At 48.0% G+C, this 10,043-nt stretch overlaps 1 protein-coding gene across 1 annotated transcript; it reads left to right on the plus strand.

Moving 5' to 3' along the window:
* The first annotated feature begins 8,511 nt into the window (after positions 1-8,511).
* On the plus strand, positions 8,512-9,648 carry LOC125556170. The gene has a single exon (XM_048718950.1). The coding sequence runs from the start codon at positions 8,525-8,527 to the stop codon at positions 9,566-9,568; it is 1,044 nt and encodes a 347-aa protein (XP_048574907.1). The 5' UTR covers positions 8,512-8,524; the 3' UTR covers positions 9,569-9,648.
* Positions 9,649-10,043: the final 395 nt, after the last annotated feature.

Consider the following 10,043-nt stretch of genomic DNA (forward strand, 5'->3'; position numbering starts at 1 on the left):
ATTGTTGACATACAAATTTGCAAAATACATACGGATCTGAATGTGGCAGACCCGTTGACTAAACTTTCCTCACAAGCAAAACATGATCACACCTTAGTACTCTTTGGGTATTAATCACATAGCAATGTGAACTAGATTATTGACTCTAGTAAACCCTTTGGGTGTTGGTCATATGACGATGTGAACTATGGGTGTTAATCACATGGTAATGTGAACTATTGATGTTAAATCACATGGCGATGTGAACTAGATTATTGACTCTAGTGCAAGTGGGAGGCTGAAGGAAATATGCCCTAGAGGCAATAATAAAGTTATTATTTATTTCCTTATATCATGATAAATGTTTATTATTCATGCTAGAATTGTATTAATCGGAAACATAATACATGTGTGAATACATAGACAAACAGAGTGTCACTAGTATGCCTCTACTTGACTAGCTCGTTGAATCAAAGATGGTTAAGTTTCCTAGCCATAGACATGAGTTGTCATTTGATTAGCGGGGTCACATCATTAGAGAATGATGTGATTGACTTGACCCATTCCGTTAGCATAGCACTTGATCGTTTAGTTTGTTGCTATTACTTTCTTCATGACTTATACATGTTCCTATGACTATGAGATTATGCAACTTCCGTTTATCGGAGGAACACTTTGTGTGCTACCAAACGTCACAACGTAACTCGGTGATTATAAAGGTGCTCTACAGGTGTCTCCGAAGGTACTTGTTGGGTTGGCGTATTTCGAGATTAGGATTTGTCACTCCGATTGTCGGAGAGGTATCTCTGGGCCCACTCGGTAATGCACATCACTATAAGCCTTGCAAGCATTGCAACTAATGAGTTAGTTGCGGGATGATGTGTTACGGAACGAGTAAAGAGACTTGCTGGTAACGAGATTGAACTAGGTATTGAGATGCCGACGATCGAATCTCGGGAAAGTAACATACCGATGACAAAGGGAACAACGTATGTTGTTATGCGGTTTGACCGATAAAGATCTTCGTAGAATATGTAGGAGCCAATATGAGCATCCAGGTTCCACTATTGGTTATTGACCGGAGACGTGTCTCGGTCATGTCTACATAGTTCTCGAACCCGTAGGGTCCGCACGCTTAAAGTTCGATGACAGTTATATTATGAGTTTATGTGTTTTGATGTACCGAAGGAGTTCGGAGTCCCGGATGAGATCGGGGACATGATGAGGAGTCTCGAAATGGTCAAGACGTAAAGATCGATATATTGGACGACTATATTCGGACATCGGAAAGGTTCCGAGTGATTCGGGTATTTTCGGGAGTACCGGGAAGTTACGGGAATTCATATTGGGCCTTAATGGGCCATACGGGAAAGGAGAGAAAGGCCTCAAAGGGTGGCCGCACCCCTCCCCATGGGCTGGTCCGAATTGGACTAGGGAAGGGGGGCGCCCCCTTCCTTCCTTCTCCTTTTCTCTTCCCTTTCCTTCCCTCCTACTCCTACTACTTGGAAGGGCTCCTAGTTCTACTAGGAAAGGGGGAATCCTACTACCGGTGGGAGTAGGACTCCCCCAGGGCGCGCCATAGAGAGGGCCGGCCCTCCCCCTCCTCCACTCCTTTATATACGGAGGCAGGGGGCACCCCAAAGACACAACAATTGATCTCTTGATCTCTTAGCCGTGTGCGGTGCCCCCCCTCCACCATAATCCACCTCGATTATATCGTAGCGGTGTTTAGGCGAAGCCCTGCGTCGGTAGAACATCATCATCGTCACCACGCCGTTGTGCTGACGAAACTCTCCCTCAACACTCGGCTGGATCGGAGTTCGAGGGACGTCATCGAGTTGAACGTGTGCAAAACTCGGAGGTGCCGTGCGTTTGGTACTTGATCGGTCGGATCGTGAAGACGTACGACTACATCAACCGCGTTGTGCTAACGCTTCCGCTTTCGGTCTACGAGGGTATGTGGACAACAGTCTCCCCTCTCGTAGCTATGCATCACCATGATCTTGCATGTGCGTAGGAATTTTTTTGAAATTACTATGTTCCCCAACACATCAGCCCCGAGAACTGAAGCTTCATGAAAGGGGAGGAGCGGTGGCCTTCCTGGGACATGAGCGGCGGCGATCTACCGTGCACTACTCTTCTTCGCCACCGATGGCGCCCGCAAACGTGCCGACTTCTTCATGGTCGTCGCGCCAAGGCACGGTCTCGGCAATGTCCTCCTCGCGGTGTCGTCGAACAACGCCTCACCCGCATCGTCGTCGCACTACTTGTCGGCGGCCGCCACCTCTGCCATCCTCTGGCGGTACCGCCAGTGAGCGAGGCGAATCTCGCGAGCGGAGCGGTAGAACTCGAGCAACACCTTCTGCTTCGTCAGGTCTGCGTCCGGCGTGACTGCCCTGTCGACGGTGACCTTCTCCTCCGCCTGCAGATGCTCCTAGAAGAGGTTGTGGTTGTAGTTGTCGTCGGCCTGTGCATCCCAGAACTGCTCCTCCCGCTCCTCCCGCACCATGTTCATATAATAGGCATGGGCCTCGCCGATGGTCACACTGTAATGCACCGACGAGGGTGGAGCAGAGGAAGATGAGAGTGGTGCTGGCTCGTCATCAGGGGCGTCCTCCATTTGCACGTCCTTCGGCTACCTGTCGGCCTGGTAGTCGGCAGCAATGGCGGCCATGGCCTTCTTCTACTCCGACGTAAGCTCATCCCAGAGAGCTTTGGCCGTGGAGGGATCCATGGCGGGGAGTGGTGTGGAGATGGATGAATGTGGCTATGACTGGGGCACCAGGGCAACGGTTTATATAGCACCGATGGGCGACAGAGGGACGGATGGGTGGTGCCGGAGGAGACACATCAGCAACAACGTGCCATCAATGCGGGTGGCATACGTACGGACGTGTGGCCGTCCTGTCATTTGAACGTGCGGCAGTCGCCTGCATCGGGAAATGGCGTGGGCGGCGCTCTCTCGGTCAGCGCGCCGCTTCAATGCCGGCGGCAGTGAGCTGCTGCATCCGCTCCGGTCGGGCATGAATACGGGCGCTGATGCTCTGGAGGGCGCTGATCGAAAACACGCGGGAAGGGGGAGGAGTTTTTGGTGGGTCACGGCGGTTAGAAACGGGCTTGGGATCAATCCAGACTCTCGCAGACCACCCCACTTTTGTCTCTTGGGAGAAATCGCGTCTGGACCACGCCGTGAATTGATACAGGTCCGCGTTGAAATGCTTCAATGATCCAAATCATTGCAGGAGGTTTGTGGGTCGGCGTTGGAGATACCCCAATCCCCTATGAGAGCATCTCCAAAAACCGCCGAACGCGCGGCGCGCTAAAAACTACTTTGCAGCGCACCCATCGCCTGGAAAAGCATGACGGACAACGCTGGCTCCAGCAGCCACGCTAAAATTTAGCACGCGCGCTAAAATGCAGCGTGCGCGCTATCTCATGAAACATTGCATACATATTTTTTAAATAAAAATGATACATATTTCATAGATAATAAAAACGTACATAGATATTTTACATAGTTCATAGCTGTTGACACCGACTTTGGCCGAAGGGAATATAGTGCGATTAAAAGCAAATGAATTACTTTAAATGGTGAAAATGATAAAATACATCATTGAGTGTAAACGACCAAGGTGAATTTCCATCGCTTAATACAAAACAGCAGGCACACAAAATAAATTAATAAAAGAGCTGATGTTTGGGAAATTTGCAAAGTGAATAAAAATCTCCATGAAAAATTTGTCCCGACTAAAATCATACGTAATCTTCATACATGCACGCCACCACCTAGGGCGGGTGCGAGATACCAACATAAAATCATAATATTTCTGAAATATCGACCGTATGGTAAATGGAGTCCTTCTTTCACCGCCGATGAGAAATATCGATGCGACACATAAAAATATATATCGCGCAAACAAAATATATGCGCAGTATATGGAAATAAATAAGTGATGCTTCTAATGGGGCATCGACACATACATATTCAGTCAGGAAATATTTGGTCGACGCATATATGCATCTTATATATATGACATTGAACTTTGAATTGCATAGAAAATAATTAAGCATGCACATCCTCATTATAAACCTTAATGCATCATTAATAGCTAACCAGGTTTAGCCTTTAAAGAAAAATATAGCCACATATGCATGGCTGTGACTCCCAAAAAGCTGTTGTGCATGCACGCAAGTGGTGGAGCCAAGACCTACATGCCAACTAAAATAATCCAAGCCCACCAGCTAATTAGAGGCAAGTGGCCGGTTTAAATCTTAGTCAACTAGCAATTAATCGAAGGAATAGATTAAAGAAAGAAGCCAACCGACCGCTCCCATGATCTCATGCACGACCCCATGATCAGGAACGTGGGCGCGCCCACCAGAGGAATTTGCTGCTCTATAAATACTTCCATACCTTCACGTACAAGAGGTTGGACTGCTCATTTCATCTGTTGTTCTGCTGCTGCTGCACATATACTGTTACAAGAAAAATCCCACACACACATACGTGAGGAGAGAGAAATTTGGAGGAGTTCAACAAGAAGGTGAGATTTATGGTGCTCTCCTAATCCTTTTGCTTCTCTGGTTGGACTCATTTTTGTTGCAGAGTTCTCTGATTTTCTTCTTCCTCTAATAGCAATATTCTACTACACACCATAAATCATATAAAAGCACACAGAGAAAGAAGAGGCAGGCGTGGTTCTTGCTAGAATGTTGAAGGTGAGATTCATGGCTCTTCCCTAGCTCCTGATTTGGCCATTATGGTACAGATCAACGAGCTTTCTTCTTTCTCCCCTCTCAAAACTCTAGCCCTTGGTTCGGCCATCGTGGTACAAATCAAGGAGCATGTTTCATCTCTCCAGAATTCTCGTCCTTAGTCCGGCCATCGCGGTACAGACTAAGGTGCATGTTTAATTCATCTCAAATTTTTGTCCTTGGTTCGGCCATCACGGTAGAAACCAAGGGACATGTTATATACACCCCAAATTGTTGCCTTTGGCTCGGCCATCATGGTATAAATCAAGGAGCGTGTTATATCTACCCAAACTTTCGCCTTCGACTCGGCCATCACGGTACGAGCCAAGGAGCATGCATGTTCCTTCTGCATGTTGCATATGCTTTGTCCTAATGATCTCCTTCTTGATTCGGTCCCCTTAGCGATACAGGCTAGGACGATCATCTCGTTTCTTGGTTTGGTCCCTATACGCGGATACGAATCAAGAGATTATCATAGGCACGAAAACTTCATAAAAAATGCCTTAATTTTGTCACCATAAAAAAATTGATATGACTAAGTTGGAATGAAATCACGAATATGCTAAACTGAATTTGTCCTTGTTTGGTTGCGGTACGGACCTTAGTGTCGCGTTAGCTGTAATACGAACAAGAATATATAAAATGTTGCTTCACTTGGTTACACTACACGAGGGCATTATCTTAATGCTACTTGGCGTTAGTAGTAATATGAGGAGGGCAAAACTTAATAAAATATGTTCATGTTACACACCCAAAAAACAAAATCATGCAAGATGGATTATAAAACATGTTGGATCATAAAAACCAATCTTACTTGGTTACGCTACACGCGGGCATTATCTTAATGCTATGAAGTGTTAGTAGTAATACAGATGGGAGAAAATTAAACAAAATATCCGGGCCACATATTTTGGCCAAAGTAAAATAAAATATGTCATGGGATGCTCCAATGCTATAGGAGCCTAAACTATTAGCATCATCACAAATGGATATCACAAACTCACTTTACTTGGGTTATGCTACACACCAACGAAATGACGCTATGTGGAATTAGTGCTAATACCATGTAAGGTACAAACATAAACAAAAATGATAGATGTCATGTAACTTATGCAATACCATAATGGCTCCACATATCTTTGCTTGGTTACGCTGCACGTAGGCATTATCTTAGTTCTACGCGGTGTTAGTAGTAATACAGGTAAAGCGAGACTTAATAAAAAAATAGGTTCACTCCACATCCACGTATGCATACAAAATTCATATAAAATACATGATAAAGCATATTCCATGTAGCCCACATAGGCTTTAAACAAACAAAAAGTATCATAAGCAAATTCCACTCAGGCCAGGCTTGATACTGGGCGGACAAAGAGTCAACAAAATATGGCACATATCATATGCACCATAAAAAGCATCAATTTTGTGTCAGAAAGCTTCAGTCCATTACACTACACACGGGCATCACATCAGTGTCGCGCGGTGATAGTAGTAATGTGATGATGCAAATCCTATTAAAATTGGCATGTCACATATATCCATGCCACCAAAACCAAAGATGTCATATAAAATTCCCAAAGGAAAATATATACATATCATATATGCCAAACGTATGATAAAACTATGCCTAGCCAAAATCAACCTGCATTCCGCATATAAATGAGGTTGAACACGCACAAATGGTTGCATGCTAGGAAAATATATTCCCAACATCATACATGAAATCATGAAGGAGTATTTGCATAAAACCAAACTTCAAGTTCACCAAGAAGGAGTTCATCGTGGATCGTGAGGAGGATTTCTCTTGTAGAATATTGTAATAGGCATGTGTTGCAATTCTATGTAATAGGATAGTTGGAATTCTTAATCAGGGGTTTTCTCTTTGGAGATGTAATTAACAGAATTTTTATGTAAATGTAAGACATCTATAAATAAAGTACCTACAATGTCTGATCCTATTTTTATTGTATGCATTTAAATTATTCATTCTGTATCAATGACGTGGACGCATGTCTCACGCCCACCATTTTCCCGTCATCAATAGCATAGATTGATAAAACTACAGTGCAACTACATGAACTATGGTGCAACTAGATGAACTATGATGCAACTACACCCTATTCCGAGTCGTCCTCGTCCTCATCCGGACTGGTGTTGTCCGAGGTATCGATCCACATGTCCTCCCAACGAGAATCATTATCCCCAAAGATCGACACCCCACCTGTCTCAATGATATCGCACTGCGATATCGCCAGGGCCTTCCGCCGACGCCTCTCCAACCGCTCCGCGCGGCGCTTTACCGTCCTTTCCGCCCAGAAGCGTGCTCCATCGCGACGTCCTTCGGGTGGCGCTGGCGCCACTCCGCCATGGCTCGTTCGTCCTCCTCGACGACGACGAGGCGGCGCTGCCGCCGACGGTGCTCTGCACGGTCCTGGTCCGTGATAAGATGAGGCGGAGGGGCGATGTCCTGCATCTGCTCGCGCGTGAAGACGTCGTGAAAGTTCATTTACGTCGGCGACCTCTCTAGGCGCCACGCCGCCGCGTCGTTCACGCGGGCGGCCTTGTGCACGGTCCCGAATGTGCCGAGGACGAGCCGAACGTCGCCAGACCGGATCTCGGCGTAGTAGGTGCCGCCGGGGCGCTCGCGGACGCCGCGGTAGCCAGACGGCCCACGGCGGCATGGTTGCGCGGTGGTGGCGGGGGCAGGAAGCGGCGAGCAAGCAGCAAAGTGTGCGGCAAAGTAACGAGGAGAGCGCGCGTAGTGTGGAGGCCGCGTGGCGAGTGCGGCAATTTATAGGCGCGCTCGAAGCGGTATGCCAAATCTAGCGCGCGCTGCCGCCTTTTCCCCCGCGCGCGCTAGTTTCCCGCTACCACTGGAACACGCCAAAACGTCCCACGCGCGTTAAAGTGAAAATTTACTTGGCGTGTGCGTTTTTTGACACCGTTGTTGGAGATGCTCTGAAACGCCTTGTGTAGCACTTTCGCCAACTGGGAGAAAAAGGATCAAAGACCAAGACCACGAAAAGGGCTGGTCAACGATAGAACGGATGCACACAGAATAAAATCGAGCTACATGCCTCTTCTTTTTCCTCCGGCTGTCCGGCAGGTTATGCTCCGGAGTACGTAATCCAGATCCAAATTCCAGCTTCTGCTACTTCTTCTTCACAGCCTACAGCTCTTCGCCATCCAAGCTTACAATTCCTCATCAAACCCATCATATTAATTCTGAAACCTTTCTCCCATCGTCATGGGCGGATGCGTTGCTGTTGCCGGAGCAGTGGATCCGATGGAGACGATGAGCGAGGCGCCTCCAGCTTCAGGTCCAAGGCCGCCCAGGTGCGTTGCTTTCCAATCATCAGAACCCAGCGGCAAGTACCTGTGCTACGCGCGCCAAGGCAATGGGGCTGCCGCCGATGGGTTGCTCCAGCTAGACGGCGAGGACGTCACCAGCCCTCACACGAGGTTCTTCATGGAGCCGTCCAAGGCGCACCCCGGGCTCCTGCACGTCAGGTGCTGCTACGACAACAAGTACTGGGCGGCGAAGCAACTGCACGACGGCGACGACGACGGCGGCTGGATCGTCGGAGCCGCCGACGAAGCGGAGGAAGACTTGTCCAAAACGACGTGCACGCTGTTTAAGACCACGCCCGGCGACCGTAGCTCCGGCTATATCAGGTGCGTTTCGTATTGGCCCAAGGTTCATTTTCCTCATGTTCTGTAAGAAGGTCCAACTTAATCATGACTCTTGTATATATATTCTCAAAACAGGTTTGTACATGCTCAGCTCCAGATGTACGCGTGCGTGTCCAAGGAGAATCTCCATTTCTCCTTGGAGAAAGGAGATGAAGATTTGGGCGGTGGATACATCGTCCACGATCTGTCGCAGCAGGTGGTCTTGCCTAGATACCTTGCTTTCAAAGGTGACAACGGCATGTACCTCTGCCCGCAGATCATCGAGCGCCATGAATACCTTCAGTTCTCAGCACGGGGCGTGGATCAAGCCTTGGTCAACCGCGTCCACAGCAACCAGGACGGAACGTGCCGTATATGGTCGAACCACTTCGGCAGATTCTGGCGGCGCAGCCCCAACTGGATCTTCTGCGACTCCCCCGACGGCGCCACAAGCGGCGACGGCGTCGACGTCGACACGCTGTTCCGGGCAGTCAGTTTCGGCAGCTTCGTGGCGCTCCAGAGCCTCGGCAACAACTGGTACTGCAACAGGCTGACCACCGAAGGCAAGAAGAGCTGCCTCAACGCCGGGGCCCCAACCATCACGGCGGAGGCAAGATTACGGCTGGAAGAAGCCGTTGCTTCCCGTGAGATTTACGACGTCGTCTTCGACCTCTCGCGGCCTAGAGTCCACGGGAAGACCCGCGTCGTCGGCATGGCGGCTGCCTCTGCTCTCAACAACGCCGCCTCCGGCGACACGGCTCAACTCAGGCTAGAGTGCAGAGACACGGAGAAAAGGACCTGGGGTTCAAGTGTTACGGTGAACCTTGGTGTCGGGGCGAAGATCCATGCTGGCGTTCCGCGGATCACCGCCGGTGGGAATGTGGAGGTTACAGACGAGTTTAGTGGACCGTACAGCTGGGGATCATCCATGGAGAAAGAAACAACCCAGGATGTCGCCTACCAAGTCACCGTGCCCCCAAAGACTAGGGTAACGGTGTCCATGGTGGCAACAAGAGCGTCCTGTGACGTTCCCTTCTCCTACAAGCAGAGGGACACACTGTTGGATGGACATCAAGTGACTCATGATATGAACGATGGCCTCTACAGTGGTCAAAATTGCTTCGATTTTGAGTTTGTAATAACCAGCGAGGAAAATATCTAATGTCAGTCTTAATTGCTGATGTGTGGAGTATGGATGATGGTTTGACACATAGGGTGGTTGTCCAGTGCGGCGATGGTCGCACGTTGCATGTACCTACAGGGGTCATGGAAAAATGATGATGAGACATGACGTGGCTTGAGATTACGTCGGTATTTCCTAAAAAAGAAAGGGATGATACAACACAGCGACGGATAAGTATTTCTCTTAGTTATAAAACCAAGATTATCAAATCAATAGAAAAATCATGTAACACTATGTAAACGGTACCTACACATAAAGAACAAATACTTCCAACTCGACGCGTAAGAGGGGTTATCAATCCCTCCTGAGTAAAAGATAGGGAAATAGGTAGATGGGTAAAAGCAAATGGAACAACGGCAAATAAAATTCAGTGAAGTATTTTTGAATTTTTGATAATATAGATCTGAAAATAAAAAATGCAAATAAAGGAAAAGGCAAATAGCAATGTAGATCT

This window comes from Triticum urartu, chromosome 5 (genome assembly GCF_003073215.2).
Source record: "Triticum urartu cultivar G1812 chromosome 5, Tu2.1, whole genome shotgun sequence".
NCBI lineage: Eukaryota > Viridiplantae > Streptophyta > Magnoliopsida > Poales > Poaceae > Triticum > Triticum urartu.